The sequence below is a fragment of the Fukomys damarensis genome, unplaced genomic scaffold (assembly GCF_012274545.1).
Source record: "Fukomys damarensis isolate Sample0158 unplaced genomic scaffold, DMR_v1.0_HiC HiC_scaffold_1, whole genome shotgun sequence".
NCBI classification, from domain to species: domain Eukaryota; kingdom Metazoa; phylum Chordata; class Mammalia; order Rodentia; family Bathyergidae; genus Fukomys; species Fukomys damarensis.
The window spans coordinates 57,263,406-57,288,557 of NW_022900913.1; the positions used below are offsets into that span (position 1 = coordinate 57,263,406).

General features: G+C 35.5%; 3 protein-coding genes across 5 annotated transcripts in view; 1 reads left to right on the forward strand and 2 right to left on the reverse strand.

Moving 5' to 3' along the window:
• Positions 1-12,926, reverse strand: part of Gfm2 (GTP dependent ribosome recycling factor mitochondrial 2) — a 42,374-nt gene extending 29,448 nt beyond the window's left edge. The window contains exons 1-5 of the mRNA XM_033762799.1: positions 12,708-12,926; positions 7,730-7,815; positions 4,926-5,001; positions 3,105-3,162; positions 2,551-2,648 (exon numbers count right to left, since the gene is read on the reverse strand). Coding sequence (XP_033618690.1) covers positions 2,551-2,648; positions 3,105-3,162; positions 4,926-5,001; positions 7,730-7,792 — 295 coding nt within the window. The 5' untranslated portion in view covers positions 7,793-7,815; positions 12,708-12,926. The remainder of the gene's footprint in view (positions 1-2,550; positions 2,649-3,104; positions 3,163-4,925; positions 5,002-7,729; positions 7,816-12,707) is intronic.
• An 84-nt stretch (positions 12,927-13,010) lies between these two features.
• On the forward strand, positions 13,011-20,579 carry Nsa2 (NSA2 ribosome biogenesis factor). Its single transcript, XM_010635165.3, has 6 exons — positions 13,011-13,132; positions 15,182-15,369; positions 15,452-15,602; positions 16,799-16,978; positions 18,748-18,940; positions 20,114-20,579. Exons 1-6 carry the CDS (start codon positions 13,130-13,132, stop codon positions 20,179-20,181), a joined length of 783 nt encoding a protein of 260 aa, XP_010633467.1. The 5' UTR covers positions 13,011-13,129; the 3' UTR covers positions 20,182-20,579.
• A 3,775-nt stretch (positions 20,580-24,354) lies between these two features.
• Fam169a (family with sequence similarity 169 member A) overlaps positions 24,355-25,152 on the reverse strand; it is an 80,873-nt gene continuing 80,075 nt past the window's right edge. For 2 of the 3 annotated variants that reach the window (XM_033761443.1, XM_033761442.1), the window contains exon 9: positions 24,357-25,078. In XM_033761443.1, coding sequence (XP_033617334.1) covers positions 24,548-25,078 — 531 coding nt within the window. In that variant the 3' untranslated portion in view covers positions 24,357-24,547. Of the gene's footprint in view, positions 25,079-25,152 lie in introns of all 3 variants that reach the window. The other variant, XM_010635164.2, reaches the window with a different exon arrangement.

The window sequence follows — 25,152 nt, forward strand, 5'->3', positions numbered from 1 at the left end:
TTTTTTTTTCCTAGCTTTACTTCTTCATTTTTTTTTTTTTTTTTCCGGTACTGGGATCAAACTCAGGATGTTGAACTTGCCAGGAAGGTGCAGAGCTCCTGAACTACATCCCCAGCACCCTTAGCTTGACTTTTATTAATCCGCCTGATCCCTTCACAGTAGGCAGAGGAGTGTAATGAAAGAGTATATACAGTTCTAGATTTAAATGATAACTTTACCACTTACTATTCTATAATCTTAGGCAAGTTGACATAGTTTGTAACAAGGATGAAATAATATCGAGTATCTAGTCCAGAAGAAGATAAGTATCTAGTCCAGTAGCAGCTACATGGAACATGGTATAGAAAAAATTCTCCCAAAGTTAAATTATTCATTACAAACTCTCCTCAATACTAAACTTTCCAAGGAGAAGGGATTATTTGCACAAATGCATATAAAATCTAGGGAAAACTTCCACAGTGCTTCCACAGTTTAAAGTCATGTATAAACTTTATCCTGTAAGCTCACTCAAATTACTCTACAATAAAATTCTTGAATTATGCCTTTTATCCTGATTAAATGTACACACAACAAAATATATAAAAAATAGTTCAAAATTCAGAAATACAAAGTATCATTACCTTATACTACCATTTATGTCAGCACTGACATCCTAAATCAGCAGCTAGTTCCTCTCATGTTTTGCATATTTATAAATATGCATAAACACAAAAACTATATAACCTAAACACAAGAATGAGAAATAGGAAAAAGTATTTGTCAGCAATTCTAAATATCTATGTTAACATGTATAAAATAAATTAGTGTTGCCAGTTATTCACAATATAACTACCAAAGAAAATAAACATCATTAAGAATATGAAGGCCTGGGGCTGGGGATTTAGCTCAGTGGTTTCACCGCCTGCCTTGCACGCACAAGGACCTGAGTTCAATCCCCAGTACCGAAAGAAAAAAAAAAAAAAAAAAAATGAATACGAAGGCCAAGGGCTGGGGATGCAGCTCAGTAGCACTGTGCCTGCCTGGCAAATGCAAAGGGTCCTGAGTTTGATCCCCGGTCCCAGGGGGAAAAAAAAGAATACAAAGGTGAAATAACTAATCAAAACTCCTAAATGAAGCAAGTTTTTAAAACAAGATTTTTCAATGAAAGATTTTTATTTCCTATTATCTCCTTATGAAGCTTACATAATGAATAAAATTAATCCTGGATCAACAAGATCTATCACAATCTGGCTAATTTCTAGGCCTACAGAAATCCAAAATCAGTTTTTCAAGTTTCAGATTTTGGAGCATTCCAATTTCCAATTATAAATGATGAACTAGTAATGCATGCAAATATTCCCAAAACACAAAAACACACAAATCTGAAACATTTCTGGTATTTCAAGCACTGTGGATAAAGGATACTTAACCTGCACTGAACTGTAAACTTAAAAATAGTTAAACTGTTATGAACTGTATACCTAAAAACCATTAAAATTTTCAACACAATCAACAAACGATAACTTGACCTTCATTTCAGGTATATAAACTGGCAATAAGAAGGTAGGATTATTATTAGATTTATGACACAACTGAGAAAGCCTAACAATGTCCCATATTTTATTGTATGTCATAAGCCAGTTCACATAACAGTTATGAGAAATTCAGGGGATTGCACATTTAGGAACCTATCACAATAAAGATTCTAATCCTAGTGTTCTTTTCCTATATAACTATGGGTGTAGAGACATGGCTATAGGGTGCATATCATAAACTAGACCTTCTAATCATAATTTCCAGAGTGGGGTAGGGCACCGTCATTTAAAAATAAAACAAAACAACAACAAAAGCTACACAGAGATCAACATTTGCATGCCTAGCTAAGAACCACAATTTTTACATATGATTAAAAAATAAATTTAAAACTTATTTATTTATTCATTCATTTATTTATTTATTGGTACCAGGGATTGAACTTGGGTCCTTGCACTTGGAAGGCAGGCCACCAAACTGCTGAGCTAAATCCCTGGGTAAAACATACTTAAATACTACCATTGTGGGTTAAAGAGTAACAAAATTCTTTGTTTCCTTTTCTATAAAACAATTGGATGTCTGATCAAGAGAATTATGTCAACTATGATGACAAGGAAAATATAAGTTCTGGTGGCTAAATCTGAATTGGGAAGAACTCTAACTTGGGCTTGCATGAAAGTTTCCCTTCTGTAGAACCTAGAATCTATGCCTATGGAGTTATAATGAGAGATACTCATTCTTAAAGAACAAGTCCTCTAAACTAGGATGACTCTTTTGTGAAGAGTATCTAATGATGTTGCTAAGCTACAGTTCTTGTCCTATATCGCTTTCTGAACAGACCAGTGCCAAATAAGTCTGACTGTTCAGCTGAATCTAAGAAGACCCTTTGGTGGGTGCTGCAACTACCTTATCTTCATGTTGTGGTTTAGACATCAATGACTCCATGCCATGTTGAAGGTCTCTAGGTTGACTTCTTAGTCAAAATATTTTCCAGTGGTGCTCTGCTAACAGGGGGTGGGGAGGGGAATCCATTCTGACCTCCTAGTGATCTTGTGTATCCAGAATAGTACAACATTCTTTCTGTAGTGGTAGTTTTGCCTGCATCAATGTGAGCCATAATTCCAATATTACGGATTCTGTTTAAAAGGAGGGAAAAACACTTGTTATGAGGTTTGTATTACAAAAACTGTAAAACCAAAATATCTGTGCTGTGCAAATCTCAAAGCTGACCAGCATTTCTATAGTCTATATAATTAGGTAAAAACTAGAAAAATGGAAAATATATTTAGAATATATCTTACCACCTTACTCTGATAAGAGTAACAGAAGAGCTAACTAAAACCTCAGGAATATTTTATATTGATTACTATGAAAAGAATGCAGTAAAAGTGTTACACTAAAAAGTTTTTGCACTAAATTGAGAAAAGAAAATTGCTTTTGAGACACATACTAAGATCTATATAATCAGCTAGGGTAGCTAATTAGCTTCCCTTCTTAAAGAAGTAATAGGATTTATTAATCATGCCCATCAGAGAAAATTTGTAAGATTTTTCAACAGTCTATGAAAAAATGGTATCAAAGGTAGTACTTACTTAGATATAGGAGGATTAATGATGGAATGAAGGGACTTGATATCATTTCCTGGTAAACCTAATGGAAAGAGGGTTAAAATTGAATTGTTAAATATATGAAATTTAACTTTAATTTACAAATGAATACATTTAAAATAAAAACAGATGCTGTAATTCCAAATAAAGTAAGACCCAAGGTAAATAAAACTCATTTATCTAAAATATATTTCCCTGAAATCCATAAGAAAAAAGCTATGGTTGACAGTGAAACACAGCAAGAGGTTTTACACAATTTCTATATCACATTCTTACTTTCATTTTTGTTGTTGTTGTTTTTGAGACAATGTCACAGTATGCAGTCCAGGCTAGCCCTGAACTGACTACATAGCTTAGGCTGGCCTTGAACTTGTGGTGCTCCTCGTGCATCAGCCTCCCAAATGCTGGGATTTTAAGTGTGCACCACCACACCCAGCCATAGATCATGTCCTTAGAAAAAAATTCAGATTTACCCCAAACTCTATTCCTATTACATTTGTTTTTCTAAAACTGTAGAATTAAAATTATTGTTCAGATTGACAGTACTAGTAGATACTGAATCAAAGAAAACTTTTAAATGGGCAGCACCCTAAACCTGCATTTCCAAGGGTAGGAAGAGCTCCGAGACTATCTATGGCCATACCACCCTAACGCACCCAATCTCTTCTGAAGAGCTCAGAGTGATGCTCACATCAGATGACAATGACTTTTTTTTTTTTTTTTTGGTACTGGGGATTGAAGACAATGACTTTTTATACAATCTGGGATCCACCTTCCTCTCAGCAAGCCCAGGACACAGCACTTCTAAAGACAACCTAGGGGATATCACTGAACAGAAGCAATAATCATCTAATACATCTCAAAGGCCAAGTAAAATTTCCTACATAAAAAAGGACCAATTACATGCTTACCAAAGGTTTTATTAACCAGTATTAAAGCAATATTGTAGTTATATTTGTAAATTTAATATGTACCTTTCTGCTATTTAATGCAGTTTCTATAATAAAACAAGAATAATTCTGTATTATTTTAAAAACTTTAGGCTGGGGATTTAGCTCAGTGGCCTGCCTCACAAACACAAGGTCCTTACTTTGATCCTGGACACCAAAACAACAAACAAAAACAAAAAACCTTCATGGCAGTCTAAAGACCAAAAGATAATCTATATAGACTCCAAGAGTTAAATTCACTGGGCACAATATAAAATCTATACATAATAATGCAGCTCATTAAATTTACCTGTCTGTAATTCAGCAACCAATTGGTACTTTTACTCCACTATTCTCATATGACAAAGATAGTGAGGACAACAGCAACAGAATTAAACTCACAGAGCCTACCGTGTTTGCTTGCTTCAAACACAGGAAGCACATTAGGAATTAAAGCAGGCAGGTCCTCAACCTTTCAATTTCTAATAGCCATATATTCAAACTATTCCACCTCGATATTTAACCAAACTACCTCTAAGACTCTTTAAAATAAGAAATTCTAGTAAGTCTGTTTTGACAGAAGACTAGCAGTGAGCTAGAAAATACATTTTTCATAGTAGGGGCAGCCTAACTGCTAACTTCTGAGCCAGCTACTAACTCCAGTGCTTCTCTTTGCTCAGTTCATCAGCATGTCCAACATGCAAGGAACACTCCTCCTGGCATGTGTCAGAATACTCTCACCCCTGACAATCTCAGAGAAATGGCCAAGAAATAAAAAACGGCTGGAGAATGCTAAAAGGGGAGTCTCAAGAAAGTGAACGAGAAAAGAGATACTTCAAGCAGTTTATGTAACATGAGAAGAATCTGGTATTTGTACCTGGTAGGGAACTGTAATTTCTCCCATCTGGCTTTGATGGTTTTAAACTTGATTGTATTTTACAGCAGCACATATTCTAATAAGGAGAAAAAAACATTTGACATTAATATTATTTTGGCATTAAGAGACTTATTACAGGGCCAGGGATTTAGCTCAGTGGTTCTGCTGTCTGTCTTGCAGTACAAGGACCCAAGTTCAATTCCAAGTACAAAAAAAAAAAAAGAGAGAGAGAGAGATTTATTAAAGTGATTTTAATATTGAGACTATACTTTGTCAGAAGAAAATATTTTCCATCTTGTCAAAGTAAGCCAATCAACTCTAGCTCTTTTAAAAAGTGACACTCCAATTTTATACCACAGACAAGAGGCTAAAATACCGATGAACTATTTTGAGCTGACCTTAAAACAATGGTTTTCATAGACCTGCATTGTTACTTGTTTGGAATTCAAATTCTCAGAGTCCACCCCAGACAAGAGAATCAGAAATTCCTGGATATGGGTTACAGCAATCTGGTTTTTTGTTGTTTTTTTGGTACTGGGGATCAAACTCAGGACTTTCTGCTTGCAAGGCAGGCTGTAACAACACTGAGCTAATCCCAGGCCCAGAAATCTGATTTTAAAAAGCTCTCCAGCTGATTCGGATAATTAGTTTGAAAACTAGGGCCCCGAAGTTTAGATAAGACAACCACAAAAGTTAAATAGGGCACTACTCTATGGTGGAAAGAACCTGACTCTCCCCTGCAGCTGCCAGAAGTCTGCAGGGATCACGAGCTGGAAGACCACCAGCTGTTGTCAAAGTTTCTAACTTAGTCACACCTGAGAATCATCTGAAACGCTTGTTAAAACACCAGCGAGGGGTGGGGAATGAAGAATAGTATTTTCAAAAGTTCCCCGGGGGTGGGGGCGGGGGTGGGCTCCAATGTAGCACTGCAGCTGGAAACTACTGAGTAAGAGAGGCACAAAGCTAGACAGCCCTCCATGCTGCCAGCTTCACTTATCCTTCCCACATAGAAGGTGAATATCTTCCATTTCTCCATCTCGATTCACCCTTTAACTACTAATTTACACATTAACAGCTATCAATGTGTTTAGAATTGTTAGTGTGTGTAATCATTTTGGGGCTGTCACCATCTGCTTTTTATGATGTCCTGGGAAGTGTGTCTTCTACATTATTCTGCATTAGTTACCAGGTTTCTGGCAATAACATGCTGCTACAGAGGTTCCTTGTTTAATGATCTACCCATTGAATAACTATTTGGACTTAAAATCAGCCATTTGGACTTAACTCATCTTTTTTTTTTGTATAGTTCTATACACATTGTTGCTAGAGCCTCAATGTCTTATTATTTGTACAGTATATCTTCTTTATACAGTACTGTAACTTTTGCTGATTATACCTCACAGCACTATAGATTTGTTTTATACAATATAGTACTGTATGAAGAATTACACAAACAAAAGCAAAGTCATCTGCATTTTAGTTATTCTGTAAGTACTGAATGTAAGAGTTATGCTAATAAAACAGAAGTCATCAAGTTGGAGTTTCCTTTGACCATTTCATTGTTGTGAATATTGTAATATACACACTATACACAATTTCTCATTTAGCAACCAGTTCATTTACTGACCTAGTCACAGGAATGTAACTTGTTTAAGTGAGGAATACCTATATTTTAAGCAAATGTTTCGGAGACGAGACTCATTGTTTAATAACCAGGGGAAAAAGATCCACTACTTATCACAGAATACATAGTCTAAAAATACAAATAATAAAAACAATGAAGAAAACTGTGCTCTTTGAGCTACTTAATGACATTAAAAAAATGTTGCCCAGGAGATTTTAAAGTAGCAAAAATGAATGTATAGACCACTGGTGGCAAACCTTTTAGAGCTTTCAATGATACAAACAGCCCTCTGTGGCAGGTATTGCCACAGGGTCGTCATACTGGTATAGACCAATGATAGGGCATTTTTCCTCTGGGTTATAGTTTCTCCAATATCTACTCTGTGTCTCTGATGAAGAGAGAGAGAAATGACCCAGACAAGCTTTAGTCTCTCACTTAGTTATAGATAAATAATGAACAGCATGATTTCATTTGAGAATTAACCTTCCTTTCTTTCCATTACACTGTGGACTAAATAATTGGCTTTGCACATGCTATGTGTTCTACCATTGACTTATATCCCCAGCCCAAAGATTAATATTTCCAAAATCTTTCAAAGTCAGGCACTGGACAATTATATGTTAAATCTTAATATTAACCTAAGAGAAAGTTTATTTCATGTAAGTCTCAACCTGTGGATACTCAGGAGTTAGGCATACTCTTAGCAATTTGAAGATGTACACTACATGGTGCTGTTCTTAGAAGAGATACACAGCACCACCATCTTCCAAATTCAGCTGGCATTCTAGCACACCATAAGAAAGACACAGAGTTTTATCTGTTGCTTTTTAAAATGGTAACTGTAACTTACAATATTTCTTGTGAAATTAAGTCTTTTAAATTCGTTTCCCTTGAGGACAACGAAAAGTTATGACTAAGCGTGGAATAAGGGCCAGGGATTTAGCTCAGGGGTGCTGCCGCCTGCCTTGCAAACGCAAGGACCTGAATTCGATCCCCAGTACCAAAAACAAAAACAAAGCTAAAGAGGTAAACTAGGCCAGAGATGGCAATGACACAGCTTTCAATGATACAAACAGCCCACTACAGCACATGTGCCATCGGTTTGCCACCACTGTACTAGGCCTCCGGAGTAAATAACTGAGGGTGTTAAAATACATTTAATTTTGTAGGAAAAACTTACATTAATGTACAAACTGTACATTTTCTGATGATTCACTGCAAATATCCTCAAATTGGTCAACATCTTGATCCTCTAAACTGTTAATCCTTGAAAAAGAAGTACATGAAATTATAAAACTAAATTAATGTATTATACATTAGTAAGCATAGGTTAAGACATACGTATGGTAAAAAAATATACTACTTTTAGAAAATGGGAATATTTTTAGCCATCAAAAACTCAAGTGTATCATTCAGAAAATTAAAATTCTAACTAAATATGAGAAATATAGTTAAGTTGAAGATTCCTTTTTTCATCACACTTTAATGCTTAAAGAAAGCCATGGAGATATTACTGAAATATATATTAAAATTGCTAAAAACATCCTATCAACCAAAATAATTTTTACCTAAGAAGTAGAGAAAAATAAGCATTCTCACATAAACTCATTAATTTCTCAGTGGTCGTAAAATTTATCCGCATGTTCTGATTTTCTCACCACAAATATGTAAAAAGAAAAACCACATTAAAAAACATACAGAAGCAAGCCCTGTTCCTCTATGACTACAGAAACTAAGTATCTTCAGTTTAAAAATATTTACTAGGACCTGGGGTGTAGCTCAGCAATACAGGGCTTCCCCAGCACATGAAAGGCCTTCTGTTCTACCGCTAGCACTGCCAAAATGAAACAAAACTACACTTTCACTAAATGTTCACTGTGTTTCAAGTATTACATCAAAGCTGTGAGAAAAGCACGGAAACACATAGGTAAGACTGGGAGCAGAGAGAGGCATGCTCTGTCAGAAGCCATTGTAAAAATTCACTGGTATTCCTCCTAAATCTGCTCCTTATTTAGGAAGTCACCAAGTTCTTTCATTTTATTTCCTAAATATATTTTGACTCCATCCCCTTTTTATTACAAATGACAAACTTCAGGGCTTCATCATCTTTCTGAGTTACTATGGTAACATACTTGCTTTTAGTCATTCTCAGTGCTGTCAAACCAAAGCAATGTGTACCCATCCTTGCACAGGCAATATCTGTCAATGATACCATCAATCTGTGGAAAATTGGCATCTACCACCATGGGGTTGACAGCAAACTAACACTAAAAAGACTTTTGCAGATAGACTTGTGGTGATATTAATGAATATGATTTTTTATTTATTTATTTTTGGTTTTTTGAGACAGGATCTCACTATGTAGTCTATGTAGTCGAGATTGAACTGGAACTCACTATGTAGCCGAGGCTGGTCTTGAACTCACAGGAATCCTCCTGCCTCAGCATTCCCAGTGCTGGGATTACAGGTGTGCACCACCACACCCAGTTTATGAATATGATTTTTGATATCATGATGAAATCGGTTAATATCTGCAAGATCTGCACAACTCAGAGAAAAAACTATTTTCCATATGACCAAAGCATGTTTCCAAAATCATGCAGATAAAAGATCCATTCCAAACTAAAAGATTTTAACGTGAAGGCATATGAAAAGTTCACTAATATAATCTGATTCCACACCGCAATTAATCTTTACAAAACTACTATTTAACAAAACCCATCCAGTATCTATGATGATCCACAATTTTCTAAAAATGCTATTAAAATACTCTTGTCCAACCACACATCTGCATATATTTATATCACAAATTGCAACCAGATTAAATAGGAAGCTGAGATAGTAACTTATTAAAACAGACATTTAAAAAATATACAAAATTGTAAAACAATGTCATATTTGCAATCAAATTATTTTTATTTTGGAAATGTTACTTTTCATAAGACTATATTACATTAACATCTAATACATTTATTTGAAAATGAATAAAGTATTTTAAAGTTTTATTTCTAATATCTTAATATTGGGCCAGGGATTTAGCTCAGTGGTGTGGCAGCCTGCCTCACAAGCACAAAGACCCGAGTTCGATCCCTGGTACCAGGAAAAAAAAAAAAAAGAAAAGAAAAAAAAGAGACAGCTAATATCTTAATATTAAGTTACATAACAAAACTTTTGGAGTTCTGAATCATTTTTAAGAGTATATATTTGAAAATGTATACAAACACTAGGTTCCCAAAGTAAAATGCCAATGATTAGGTGGTAGCAAACACTGTTCATTAATAATGGAAAACAAAAGTCAACAATTTACATAATTTTTTTAGACAGGGTTGCTTAGGATGAATTTACAAAAAAAGTGAATTAAGCAGGGTGTAGTGGCACAATCCTGTAATCATAACATTTTGGGAACCTGAGGCAAGAGGATCTCAAGTTTAAGCCCAGCTTAGGCATCTTCACAATTTAGCAAGACTCTGTCTCATAAAACAGGAAAAGCTGGGGATACAGATCTGTGAGAAGGTGCTGGGTTCAATACCCAGTACAAAAACAAATGAAAAAAGTCAAAAGGGTAAATTTAAACAAAAATATAAACATTACCAAAAAAACAAAAGAAAAACCATGGACTGTTTTAAAAACTATCATGCCTGTAAAGGTTTTTGTTTTTGTGAGACCTCGTTATCTAAAAGCTCATTTTCACTATAAAATCTATGTCTGGCACAAGTTTTAAAATAAGCCATTTTTCCTACACTTTAAAAAGTAGTTCTAGAGCTGGGCATGGTGACACATAACTATAATGCCAGCACTGTGGGAGGCTGAGGCAGAAAGATCACAAATTCAAACCCAGCCTGGGGAATTTAGAAAGATCCTATCTAAAAACAATTTTAAAGGGATGGGGAATGTAATTCAGGGAAAAGACCCTAGGTTCCATTCCTAATACTGAAACAAAATAAAAACCTGAAATACTCAGCAGTTAAATTTAGGTCAGCAGGCTGATAAGGCACCTTCCTATTTCTCTGTTCTAACATTTCCTGCAGCAACACAGGACCTGGTTATTAGAAATATAAACAATGTATTGGTATTACATGATCTCCAACTTCAAAAAAATGTTAGCTTTAAAAATTATAGTCTAGGGCCAGGGATTTGGTTCAGTGGTTCTGCCACCTGCTTCGAAAGCACAAGGGCCAGAGTTCAATCCCTGATGATACAAAAAAAAAAAAAATTCTAGTCTTTCTTCTGCATATGACAAACATTTCATTCACAAACTTTTTGCAATGCTCTTACTACTATACTTGTCCCTCCTCTTTAACATAAACCAGGCACAATCAATTAATAAAGCAGATGCCACACTCTCCTAGTTTATCACTTCCAATCTTATCCATACCAATAATTACGATGTGAAGTTTCATCAGGTCAAAAGAATATCATTCTATGCTTCTGAAAGACTGAGCAGATTTTAAGAGTCTAGCAGATTTTTAAGGAGTAGTGATGTTATCCAATTTGGCTACAGTCAGATATACAGGAAATAATTTAAGAGCTTTTTGCTGGAATTAATCTCTTTGGCTCATCTTTAATCCTAAAATAACATAGCCAACCAATCTGGCTTCAGAATTTTATACAAATCAAAGAGTGCTCATTGCTCAACCTTTAAAGCTTCATTTATTTTCTCTTCCTAATTCAGAAGGAAAAAGGAGAATTGATGGATTTGAAAATTGATGGATTTGGGAACTATAAATGACAAAAAATATTGATATAAATTCCCAACTTAAACCCGTTAAAATTTCAATCATTTAAAAGAGCCACAACAGGAAGCAATAAGGATACTACACCTGATCTTAAAGAAAAGGCCCAGAAGTAATTGGAAGCAATAAGGATAAATCTCAAATATTAAGAAAATTAAACCAACATGAAAGAACTGATTTTTTTTTATTGTGTCAAGGTAAAATTAATCCATATAAGTCAGGACTTCTAACAGTATTTACTGTTGGGAGTAGTAATGACTGGAGGAGTAAGAGCTTCTGCCGTTCAGGTGATAACAATTTCTTCTGGGTGCTATAATTAGACACCTGAGTTAAGGCTTTAAAATCCCACTGAAACACATTTCCAGTACATTCATTTCACTGTGTCTCCGTATTCAATAAAGACTTTAAAAAACAAAACTACAATTTAGAGTCAAATTTCTGGAGCCTCAGTCTTCAATGATCTTGGATAAATCACTCAAAATCTCTAAATTAAATGCACTTGTACAAGAATTGAATCTTCTAGGTTGTGCCTTCTATGTTTGTGATTTAAAGCACTGAATAAAAGACAGTAATCCTTGTCTCTAACCTAATCAAGGGATACAAACAAAAGAATAAATAAAATACACAGCATCTGCTATAGTGATAGATGTTAGAAGAATTAAGCAGGAAAGGACTGGGGCAGTTATAACAGGAAGCAAATCAAAGAAGGTCTCACTAAAACTGACATTTAAACAAAGATCTAACTAAGTATGGGAGGAGGCAATGAGGGAGGGGTGTTTCTATCCAGAAACTATATAATTAACTACACCTGAAACTATACAAATGCTAGTTAGTATTAATTCTTAATTTAAAGAAAATAAAAAGCCCCTTAGAAGGAGCCTCAAATTCAAGCACCGAGAATTACTGAGATGAATGTTTTCTTTTGGTATAATTACTTTTACCTCTGTAACTGAATCAGGTTCCAAACTCAGGGGAAATTCAGGGTTTTCCTGAACAGACAGTGTTCTCAACTAGATGCACTTTCTCATGAGTTATCTTCTTCGCCACCACATACAAGTGGCCACATACATACAAGGGCTACCACATACAAGTGCTTTCAGCAGTTGGCCCACAGCACAAAAGGCCTCAGGGATTTCAAGAATTAGTTCTGAATCTCTATAAAAAACAAGACCCGTCATTTTCTTTGCTGGCAGTTGATGAGGACAGGCAGTTTTACTTTCCTATTAATAAATTTTAATTTCTCTGCATTCTTAATTGTGCCCACTTTACAGTCGCAGGAGGAAAAACAAACAAAACAAACAAACAAAAAAACATTGGTCGCCCTCGCTGAAGAATAAAGCAAAAAGTCCCCAGCTGAACAGAGGCCGAGGACAGCGGCCAGGAGGTGACAGGCTACGAAGGTCGGCGGCGCGGCGCAGCACCCACCTGACAGCGGCCCGAACCCGAAGGTGGCTACTTCCGGCCAGGTCGTAGGGTGCAAGAGGCTCAGTCCTCTGGGAAATCTGCAATGACCTCAGGTTCTCCGCACCGCCTCTGTAACCGCCCCGCTACATCTGCAAGAGAACCTAAGTCTTTCGCTTAGTCTCCTCCGACAGCGGCTTCCCAGCACTTCTGGGTGTGCAGCAGCCAAACGCCGCCTGACAGCAACTTCCGCCCTACTGGCTAAAGGGGACCTGCGAAGCTCGGAATGAGTGCGCCTTGCTTACTCTTCCCTCCGCCGTTTTAGAGGGTGACTCTTTCCTGTTTCCGGCTGTGCGCAGGCTCAGCTCGTGTGTCTGAGAGTTCCCAAAGTTGAGACTTTTCTTCGCACGTTTGAGGACGCCCCTGGCGGGTCTGCAGCTGTAACCATGGTAAGCAAGCTTTCTCGGGTACTCGCTAAATAACGGTGTCTGAGTTAGCGAGGCCCAGGAGCCCGGGAGTAAGAGTTGGTAGGCGGAAGTGTGAGTTGGTAGGTGGAGGGCTCTGGCAGTTAGGGATATGGGGTCGAATGTTTGCTGGAACACAAGTCGTGGAGTGAGACAGTTTATTCTGTTACATTTCTGTTTTTGCCACGTATGTGGTCAGCCGTGGCCAGAGCCCAGTGGGAAAGTAATTGTCCCTGTACTGTAGGCATTAATCGCACCCTCCCTAGTTACTTCTGAGATTGATGGGTCCTTGCTAAATAGCGAATGAATTGCAGAGCCAGGCCCAGATCTGACTGCCAAAGCCTTCCTTTTTCTACGTTTCTAGTCTTGTCTACAAAATGGAATGCCTCATACCTTTTGATTGCTGTTCGTGTTATAGCATTTGAAAATACCACATCTAGTTCTTTTGTTATAGATGAGTGGGCCAAAAAAGGAATAGCCAAGCGTAATCTCCTTAGTAAGTAGCTACATTTATTGAAGATCACCGGGAAGGTAGAAGCAGAAACAGGGAAAAGGGCAAAAAGGGTGTGATAACTCAGGCTTTAGAATTTTAAGGCCGGACACTTCTTTTTGGTACCTCCTCCTGAATTTCTCACTGGCACCAGTGCTCTGTAGCCTAGAGCCTGGCGATCTCTTAGGCTTTTGTTATTTTGTACCTCTTTTAAGAGAATGGAAGTATGGGTAACTATTAAGGTGGTGAAAGTTGAAAGTAGGTAAAGGAGTGACTCAGCTCCGTTTCGAACTGTATTACTTTTACTTTTAGCATTTTCTGAAGAATTGGCTTCACATCATTTTTAGTCTTAAAATATACATGGATTCTTGCCACAGTGTTTAAAACAACTGTTTAAAATGCGAGTGGCAAAAAAAAAACCCAATAGGCCGGGCGTGGTGGCGCACACCTGTAATCCCAGCACTTGGGAGGCTGAGGCAGGAGGAGGACTGCTGTGAGTTCAAGACCAGCCTGGACTACATAGTGAGTTCCAGGTCAGTCTCAACTACATAGTGAGACCCTGTCTCCAAAAAAAAAAAAAACCCCAAAAAATGCGAGTGGAGGTGCTGCCGCCTGTCTTGCAAGCGAAAGGTCTCGAGTTTGATCCCTGGTACCAAAAAAAAAAAAGGCAAAGCAAGTGTAATACCATAAATTACTGTGGAAAGCAAAGTGACTGTGTAAAACAATCTGGAAATAAGCAGATGTCCATACAGAAATCTGCGTACAGTCGCTTATTGCAGCTTTATTGCTAATCAACAAAACCTGAACAGCCCAAATATCTGTCAGTCAATGGATGAACACAGTGTTATAGCTATATAGTGGAATACTAAGCAATAAGAAAAAAATTGAGATTCTGATACGTAACAGCAAGACAGATGAGTCCCAAAAGCCTAATGTTGAGGGAAAGCAACAAGTTGTAAATGGCTATATATTGTAGATTCCATTACATTCTGGGAAAGGCAAAAGTCTATGGATAAGTATCAGTGAAGATGAACAAAGGGGAATGATTGATTTAAAGATGATACAAGGCATACTTTCGGATGTGATGGAAATATTCTTTAGCTTTATTGTAGTGGCTACAGAACTGTATAACTGGTAGGAACCTACATCTAAAAAGGGCATGTTTTATGTTGCATAAATTATCCTTTATTAAAACTGATGAAATTTTTGTAAAAAGTATGAAATGATGATAAACTACAGATTACCTATGTTAGAGAAAAAAAATGAGAGATCCCATACTCAGCACATACTTTTAGCAGTCCAATGGATTTGGGGCAGTTCTCTTCAATAAACAGTAATTTTCATTACATTATTATACATGTAAACTCTGGCTCGAATCGTTCAAGGTAAAAATTTAACCTACACTGTGTGAATAGAATTAATAGTGGCAGTCATTTAACCAAGTATTTGGGTAGTATGTACTCTTTTTGTACTGTGTAAAATAATTTTAGAGTAATCTTGTCAATAACATAAAAATTAAAGTAACATTTCTTGCATCATTATAGCCACAGAATGAATATATTGAATTACACCGTAAGCGTTATGGGTATCGCTTGGATTACCATGAGAAAAAGAGAAAGAGGGAAGGTCGAGAGGCTCATGAACGCTCAAAGAAGGCAAAAAAAATGATTGGCCTGAAGGCTAAGCTCTACCATAAACAGCGCCATGCTGAGAAAATACAAATGAAGAAGACGTAAGTGATCCCATTTAACAAGTTAACATCCTTTGGGTTGTAGTTCCTAAACAGATAATCTTGAGTGTTTCTTTCTTCATAGTATCAAAATGCATGAAAAGAGAAACACCAAACAAAAGAATGATGAAAAGACTCCTCAGGGAGCAGTACCTGCCTATCTGCTGGACAGAGAGGGACAGTCTCGGGCGAAAGTACTTTCCAACATGATTAAACAAAAACGAAAAGAAAAGGCGGTAAGCAGTAAAAATTGATTATTTGGGTGGTTTTTGTCCAGGATTACCTTAAGTTCAAATTTGAGATGTTACTTCAGTTTAATTGGAAGCATAAGGGGGACAATAGTTGAAGTCTGAAAATTTTGTAAATTTAACCTGGCAATAAAGAAGTTTCTCATCTCCAGGTTTTAAAATTTAACTCTTCATACAGATTTATTAAGACTGTTAGACATTTTTGTCTTAAAAATTAATTAAAAACAATTTAGTGAGTAAACAGTGAATTTCATATTCAGTACAAATGGCTTCCTACACTTGAAAGCTCCCAATGCTAACCTTTTGTGGAGAAAAATACCATTATTTCTTGTTTTTGTTGCCCTGCCGTACCAAAATTTCTTCAAAAGGAAGAGGGAAAACTTCCTAAGTGATATAACCCAAATAAAAAGTCAGCATTTAAAACAAAAACAACACCCCCCCCAGATTGTATTTGGTAAGCACAACAGAATTCTGCCCCAAAAATAAAGGGGGCATAATACTTGTAAACACTTGTGAATCAACCCCAAATTAGAATGGTATAACTTCAGCACTGAAAGAAACTCAAGTGGTTATTTACTTAAGCCCCTCTCACTTTACAGATGAAAAGACTAGAGTCCAAGAAGTTGTAAATTATTTGTCATGATCCTCTATGAGATGGTAGAGTTACTCTGAGAATTTAATGTCTTAGTAATTAAGTCCAGAATTTTTTGTTTTATAGTCCTATAGTTTTGTTTATACACAAACACAATGTACATACTCATATACATGCATATATAAAAATCTGCATTTGACTGAGGTACAAAACATCTGATGAGAACTTTGTCTTATAGTTAGTATGATCAAAAAATCCTTTTGAGGTAGAAATACAAAGATTCATTAAGGGAAAAGTGTTCCTGTTCTATGATGTTAATTAGTAAGCATATACACTGCTTAAGCCCCTGCCTTAATGCAGATAGTATTTTTCAATCATTATAAGGCTTTAAGAGTTTTAGTTTAGGAAACCCACTTATCTATTGTACATTAAACTAAATTCATTTTGCTTTTTTGTGGTTTGTAAGGACACAGTAGACTTGTAGAAAACAATTGAACCTAAAACATGCTGAATATTTTATTTGAACATGCTTATTACTTTGTGTAATTAAAACATTCATTTTGTCTTTTATTACGATACAAACTTTTGTTAGGGAAAATGGGAAGTCCCTCTGCCCAAAGTTCGTGCCCAGGGAGAGACAGAAGTATTAAAAGTCATTCGAACTGGAAAGAGAAAAAAGAAGGCCTGGAAGAGGATGGTTACTAAAATCTGCTTTGTTGGAGATGGCTTTACAAGAAAACCACCTAAATATGAAAGGTTTATTAGGCCAATGGTAAGTCCTTTGCAAGAGAGTGGTAATTTAATTAGATCCTCTTGATACACTAAAATAAAGTATGTTAGTTTCCTGGAGTTCCTAAAACTGGTGTTGAAAACAGGGTGAAAGATGTTTTTTATCTCATTTTCATTAACTTACTGATAGGGATTAGTTGGCACTTTTCCCACTTCAGTCAAGAATATTATCTTCAGCTTCTTAAAAGGTTGAAAAATGTAAAAGATTGTTTACAACAGACATTGTCAATGAAGTATGACTTTTAAAGCTTATATTAGAACCTCCGTCAGTCAGCATTTTAGTCATTCAACAAATGATCTGTATCCCTGACACTGTGCTAGGCCTCATATTTGTCTTGGAGACCAGTTTGAAAATTTGAGTAGAATTGTTTTCTCAGAAGAGTAAATTCTAGTTTAGTAAAGGAAATAACGTTTTTGGTCTGGGTGTGTGTGGGGTCTGTTGGTTGAGGCAGTGTCTGTGTAGGTCAAGCTGGTCTTGAACTCGCAATGTCATCCAGGCTGACCTTGAATTCGCAGTGATCCTCCTGCGTAAGTCTCCCAAGTACTAGGATTACAGGAATATCCGGCTGCAGTAAGGGAAGTAAGTTAATGCTCTTGAAAGCATTCAGTTTGTAATCACTTAGAGGAAATATGAAAGTAATTTCTGCTGACAACAGTGATGATCAAATACCCTAAACTAATCCTTACCCACACCCCTGCTTTGGGAAAAATATGACTGCAAATACATTTTTGCATAAACCCTTCAAAGAGACTAAATTAAATTATACTAGATTTCCAGCCTGCTTAGAAAGAGAGGAAGTTAGAATCGGAGTGCTCAACTGGAATAAGTTTTAATGGATTAAAATGTTGGCAGTCTTGTTTCTGTAAACAGTCTTATTGGAACACAGCTACACTTGTTCATTTATATATTACATCTCTCTACCCCCAAAAATTGAGTAGCTGCAACAGAAATCTTGTAGCCTACAAAGGCTAAAACGTTTACTCTCTGTTCCTTTACAGAAAGCATTTATCCATTCCAGATTCTCTTGTGTACTTTTGATTTCATATTCATGATCTGAATACATTTTGCAAACAGTGCTATATTTAGTCAGGCTGTCCTACTAGTTTGATAAATGAATCCAGTAGTAAGAACCTGATTTAGTGTCTATTTTCCCCCACTCATACAAGTAAAAATTAAAACTATCAACTATGATACTTAGTGTTGCACCCCAGAAGACCCCATCTAGCTCTTGTTCTCTGTAGCAACGACTTCTGAGTGCTGTATACTATCAACACAAAGAAAGCTGTCTCTTGTAAGGCACTGTGGTATATCGACTTAGAATGAGAATATTTAGGATCCCATTTACCATATACCATTTAATCTGGAAGCAAATCATTAAGCCTACTGATCTGTTTCACCATTTAACACAAAGGGAGAGTGGGGTCTGTAATAAAGTTACTATGTTAAAATGAGCCAGTTGTGAACTCCATCATAGTATTTGGCATGTAGCAAGTATTCAATAAGTATAAATGAATAGATGAAGCAAAAATACATGTATTTTGCAAAGTAGATATTGCATGGTTAAAAAAGTATCTTTCAGGAATGCATGCCTGAGAGCTTTGCCCTCAGATTTATTCTGTCAGGTTTTTAGAAATGGTGATATTTCATGATTTGACATCATTGAATTTATGGTTTTTTGAGATGATTGAAAGATAAGCAAAAAGGACTACTTATTAACCTGTTAGCCTCCAATATTGTGTTTGACTTTGTAGGGCTTACGTTTCAAGAAGGCCCATGTAACACATCCTGAACTGAAAGCCACTTTTTGCCTGCCAATACTTGGTGTGAAAAAAAATCCTTCATCACCACTATATACAACTTTGGGTGTTATTACCAAAGGTACAGTGATTGAAGTGAATGTGAGCGAGTTGGGCCTTGTGACCCAAGGAGGCAAGGTTATTTGGGGTAAGTTAATTTTTGAATGTAGGCTGTTGCTGTTTCACTTATAATAATTACTTTTCAAGATGATTTAATTACATGGCAGTGTAACACAGGAGAGCAAGATAAAACTTTAAATCAAATTATTAAAACTTTAGAAAGAGTATTTTTTGTAGAAGAGTTAAAATGTAATTCTTTTCAAATGTACCTTATTGGTTCCTGTTGCATAAGATACACAATGTTCTGATTTTTTTTTATTGTTGTTTTGAGGCAGTCTCACTATGTAGTAAAGGCTGGTTTTGAATTATCTAGCCCAGGCTGACCTTGAACTTGTGATCCTCCTGCCTCAGCCTCCCAAGTGCTGGGATTACAGGTGTGCACCATCTCACTTGGCACAATTAAAAATGAAACTCACTTTATAAGGGAAGCAGAATCAAAAGTTTAAAAGTGCTGGAAGAAAATACAATAAATTCACCACTCTGAGGAAGAGAGGCATACATTAGACATAACTACACTGTTTTGGTAATAATTAAAACTGAGTTATTAGCTCATACTTCATGTTGGCAGACCTTACTTTTAAAATAGTTATGACAAAAAACAAAAAAAACAAAAACCTAATAAGGGATGGGGGATTTAGCTCAGTGGCACCATGCTTGCCTTGTAAGCACAAGGTTGAGTTCTATCCTGGTATCCCCAAGAAAGAAAAAACAAAACAAAACAATACAATAGGTTAAGACTCAGTGGCACTGCGCCTGCCTTGCAAGCACAATGGCCTGAGTTCAATCCCTGGTATCAACAAAAAGGTTGTTAGATTAATTTGAAACTATTTAAAACCTGATGCATTTTTCAGTAAGTCGTGGAAAAGTAGAGGCTTGCTAATACAGGATACTAATGGCACTCATACCATTTCTAAAAAGTATTTACATGAAAATTGTATTCAAAACACAACTTGGTCTTAAATGATTGTAAGTTTGTAAAATCTCATTTGTTCTCTATTGTTCATTTTTAAAAATGATAGTTGGACATATTTTAAGCAAAGGTTACAGTCCTTAATTTTTGAGCTGGGATGTAGCTGTTTTAGTATACTTGCCCAGCACACACAAAGCCCTATGTTTGATCCTCAGCACCACACACATATGCATGCAAGTTTTTACTGGCTAATCTTCCTCCCTTCTCCTTTTTTGCTTTTGTTTTCATTAGGTAAATATGCCCAGGTAACCAACAATCCTGAGAATGATGGATGCATCAATGCAGTCTTACTGGTCTGACAGATGTTTCATACAATAACTTCTTACACTTATTGAAGACTACATACCAATCAGGAAAACTATCATTACTGTGAATACTACCAAACAACTTTCCTAACTCCAGTCATCAAGAGAACTATTTATTAAATTGTAAAACCATTAAAATGACCATTTTATAAATTGAGTCTTTTACTTGGGGTCTGCTAAGAGCTTAGGGAGACTGAACCACTGAAAAAAGTAAACATGAGTTTCTGCCTTAAAGAGTGGGTATTCAGCAACACAGATCTGTCATTCCTGAAAAAGCCACCAGAATAGTTGAAAATGTAAGTAAAGATCAATGCAAACTTCATTTGGGGGTCTATGGTTATAAAATTTGCTGAAGTTTGCTCTACCTCCATCATTCATTTGTCCTAAAAAAGGTAGCATTAAGACAGTAATAAACTTCAAGTTTACTCAATACAGTGTATTTATAGTACTTCAAGAATGGCATTAAAAATTTTTTTTAGCTAATTCCAACTTAGTTGCACTGATGCCCTGAAAAGAAACTTTATTTTCAGTTAAATAATATAAAAAGGTCATGTTAGGATTGTAACTGAAATTATGCAATCTGAATTAAATAGTCATGGCTTGAGCTTTGGGATATCTGTGTATTAATCTAATCACAAAATGCTTTAAATTGTTTATTTTTAAAAGTCTGTCTTCAGAGTACAACCAGTATGATCAACTGTGCCTTTAGCAAGATCATGTCTAAACAAATTCAATATCTAAACATACCTTCATATATGAAATTGTGAAAAAAGGGAAAGAATTTCAAAGCACAGACCAAAAAACAACCACAAAATAGATTTAATTACACTTTAAAACTTAAAAAAAGTACTGAGAAAACAAACATAAGTACTCCAATAAGACTTGCTACTTTGATAAATGTTAACATTTTCCAAGTTGTATAAACAGTTGAGGTTTTAGAACATACACAGACACTTAGAAAAGGACTGACTAGTAGTTCTTGCAAATGATGATCCCATATGATAAAATCACTTGACAGAAGCTCAGTCTTTCTTACAGTTATATTTTAACATTATTTTACCACTAATAAAAATAGGTAATGTGTGATTTAAGTTCTAGGAGATAAAAATCACTTTAGGCAATCACTGAACAACTACAGAAATGAGGTTTGCTCATTTTTTAAAAGCAAAAATAAAAATTTTGTATTAAAGGAAGCTTGATATTCAGTATGAAAACAAGCATATTTGTGATAATTTTCACCCATGAAAGACTGGATCATACCATAAACATTGCTACTAGTGGACATAAAAGGAACAAATGTTTCTAAAATACTGTTATACAGATGAGTAATGTTAATATAATTTCTTTATTTACATTAAAATGTTTGTTTGCTGGTGTGACCAAATCTTAGAAGGTAATCCAAAAGGATAAAAGCCTAGTGTAAGAGCAGATGTTTAGATATGAGGTAAAGGCTCAATTGAATACAATTCATAACCCTTCAAGGTACTTTTCTAAAGTTGGTAATAAAGTATGTTTAGGTAGTGTTCTGGTAGTCTGCTAAAAGTAATCCAACCATTTATTGACTACATCATTACCTTACCATGACTGCACTGAATGGAAACATGAACATAGACACATTTTAAGTAGAAGACTGACATTCTAAATCATGCCATTTGATTTTATAAAAAATCATAATAGAACCTCTTGACTTTAAAAGTTGTAGCAGAGCTTTATAATAAATTCTTAAATATACTAATTTCTGTGAGGCCTAGCAATTGAGTAAACTTGAAAGTAGAACTAAAATTCTACTAATAATCATCTGTTTTATATTACATAAGGAATTATATATGTATGTACACAAGTGAACACCTTTTTCAGCAAATGACAACAAAATGTTTCACAAAGGACTATGAAGAATGTGACTGAATACTCGACAACTAGATTAGATGGCTGAAATTATATTGCTGTCCTCTGTAATTCTCAGATTTGTGAATGCCTTGCAAAAACCACAACTATCTGATTAGAGTCCCTATTGAGGATAAGTTTTATTTTTAAAAATTTATTTATTTATTTTGGTCTTTTTGAGACAGGGTCTCACTATGTAGTTGAGACTGACCTGGAACTCACTGTGTAGCTCAGGCTGGTCTCAAACTCACAGCAATCCTCCTGCCTCAGCCTCCAGAGTGCTGGGATTACAGGCATGCGCCACCAAGGATAAATTTTATATAATCAAGTTATTAACATGAGAGGCTTTTGCATGTGACCTAAATTTTCTCTGATCTATAAACCCAAGGATATTTTCTGTCAGACATAATAGGAAAATCTTTTTGTATGTTGAACAAAAAGTTGAAATTGCTCTAAACTCCTTATTTAAACAAGTTTAATAAGTGTGAAGTTTATACTGTTAGCCCCAGTCATCGTATATAATCATTTTTTCAAATTCAAACTATTACACATCGAGTTATCAATGACAGTAATTTTTTAGTGTAATCTTGTTTAAAAGATTTAAGGAATAACGAGAATGAGGAAAAATGAGTAAAATATTGTGTTTAAATAGTTTAAGAAATGAATTTTCTAAACGTTAATAACCAGTTATTTCCTTAGTTGTGACATTAACAAGTTTCTTAAAAGGTATAGAACAAGAATATTTGATAGATTCACTAGTACTCACTTATTGAGAAAACAAATGGCAAAGATGCCTTAGTTATCACTTAGAATGAAATTATTTCATTTCTGCTGATCAATGAAGAAAATGGAAAATATGTCTTCAAGACCTAATAAGAATAAAAAAGATTTATTTTGCGTGCTTAAAGATTTTAAATAGCTCTTTCGAAAATACTGATATCCCCAAATAAAATGTAATGGTATTATATCACCTAAATGAAGGCTGAATAAATCTTCCACAAAAATCAACTCCATAGAACCTCAAATAATGACAAAGTCTAGCATGTTTCTTTCACAATACAGATCAAGAACAAGCTGTTTCAAAAACAAATCAAAATGGGCTCAAAACATTATCCAACTTAACTGCAAATTAAGAACATGTCATACTGCAAAGAGCAGTTTTGAGATTCTCTGTACTCTACCATTTTGCTCAACAAATTATCATACAAAGACAATTTAGGAATTTTTTTCCCTCCAAATTTTTCTAAGCAAATTATTCTGTTATTGCAACACAGATTACACATATAGACTAGGTTACAACCAGTACTCACACAACAGATCCAGAGTGAGCAAGACCAAATGAACAACAGAAATTTCTAATCTGAATTAAGCTCTTGTAACTTTGACTCCTCGGGTAGCTTTATCCCTGCCATGCAGGTCTAAGGTTAGGGGTGTGCTTCTCAACTTACCCAGGTATCTACCAAGGTATAAGCTTGTAGGAAGACTGTTTGCCAAGAGAATCACTATGAATGAAGGACAATGAAAGCTGAGACAAAAATAACACTAGAGTTTAGGCAGGAGGCAGGTTAAGGAGTCTTAGGAAGGAGATTCACACCTGATACATCAATAACTGCAAGAACATAAAGCATCCCTGGCTTAATTTCTCTGTCTTCAGGACCATAAAGTCCAAGTTAAACTATATTCCCAAATTTCATTAGCTCGGATATTTTGATTGAAAGTGAAAGTTTAATTCTTAAACTTGTAAGCATCTGCAAGTATGCAGAAATTTTTGAAAAAAGAGTGAACTAATACTATAATGGAATTTTAGATAATATGCCTACATGGCATACTTAGATGACAAAAAGTTGGAAATATATTTTTAAGTAACTCCACAAACACTGAAGTTGAAGGAGGATAACTCCATCTACAGAAGCCAAAACCAATGTGTCTTCATAAAATTTTGACCATATACTTCCATTTTTGTGCTCTCATTTATTTGAGGTTATAATTATTCTAATTTAGTGACACATTTCTGTTTAGGCATGCCTACAAGTTAAAAACTGGTGATTACTTTTTATATATCAAGAAAAAACTTCTAGAAGTCTCACCAAGTTTTATTATTAAAATCCTTAATATAAAAGACTTCTATGGTCCTTACAAGTAACAAAAAAACAACTACTTTCACATTTTATTTATATTTTTTTCAAATATTAATGGTCAGATTTTCCACCTGTTAAAGAAAAATATAATATGATCTGGTTTCCCAAAATTGAAAAATGATTAAGAAAAATAAAAAATTGTATTTACACAAAGCCTGAAAAATTAAAAAGAATGCTGAATCTTAGATCCTAAAGGGAAGAGAATAACTGCATTATAAATAAACTGAAGCTAGAATTTTGGAAATTTGTCTCCTGCACCCATGCTGTTTATTAATTACAATATTTAAAAAAAATTATGTTACAAAGAAGAGGATTTATCATACGCATTTCTTCTTTACTCATGTCAGCTTGGCTTTCTTCTTGGTGGGTCCTTTATGCCCTTTGGCCTTTCTTCTTAAATTCCGCCTGTCCACCACAGGCACTTCCACTTCAATCTCCTCGGAACTGCTATCCACAGCTTTCTCTGCTGACTGCGTAAACTGATCCAGTTGCTCTGATGACGCTTCAGACTGCTCCTCTGACTGGTTCTTCTGTCCTGCATTCTGTGAAAACGGCACATCTTCAAGTTCAACCTCTATCAAAGAACTCTGAGGAAGAGCAGTCGAGGTTTCCTGGGGCTCGGGCGCCTCCTCACCCTGGTCTTCCATTGATGAAGTAGTGTTGGGTGATAAATTCTCAGAGACTGGTTCTTCAGAAAATTCAGCTATCACAGAGTTCAGCAAACCACTGTCAGCTCGTTCTTCAACATTGTCTGAATTCCCCAAATGTGTTTTTTTTCTCAGAACTGGGGGCAGTTTCTCCTCAGTGTGGGCCTTAACATCAGCTGGGCCTGGGGCTATCAACATTTCTGAGTCAGCTACATGTTGGGTCTGAAAATAAAAGTCTCGGTGAATAAGCTTTTTCAGTACAGTTCTAAAATGAATTATTCTCATAATTCATTATT

Coding starts and splice junctions, on each gene's coding strand:
- Nsa2 (XM_010635165.3), top strand. Junction 15,370..15,451: donor AAAATACAAATGAAGAAGAC/GTAAGTGATCCC, acceptor CTTTCTTCATAG/TATCAAAATGCATGAAAAGA. Junction 16,979..18,747: donor AAAGGTTTATTAGGCCAATG/GTAAGTCCTTTG, acceptor TTGACTTTGTAG/GGCTTACGTTTCAAGAAGGC.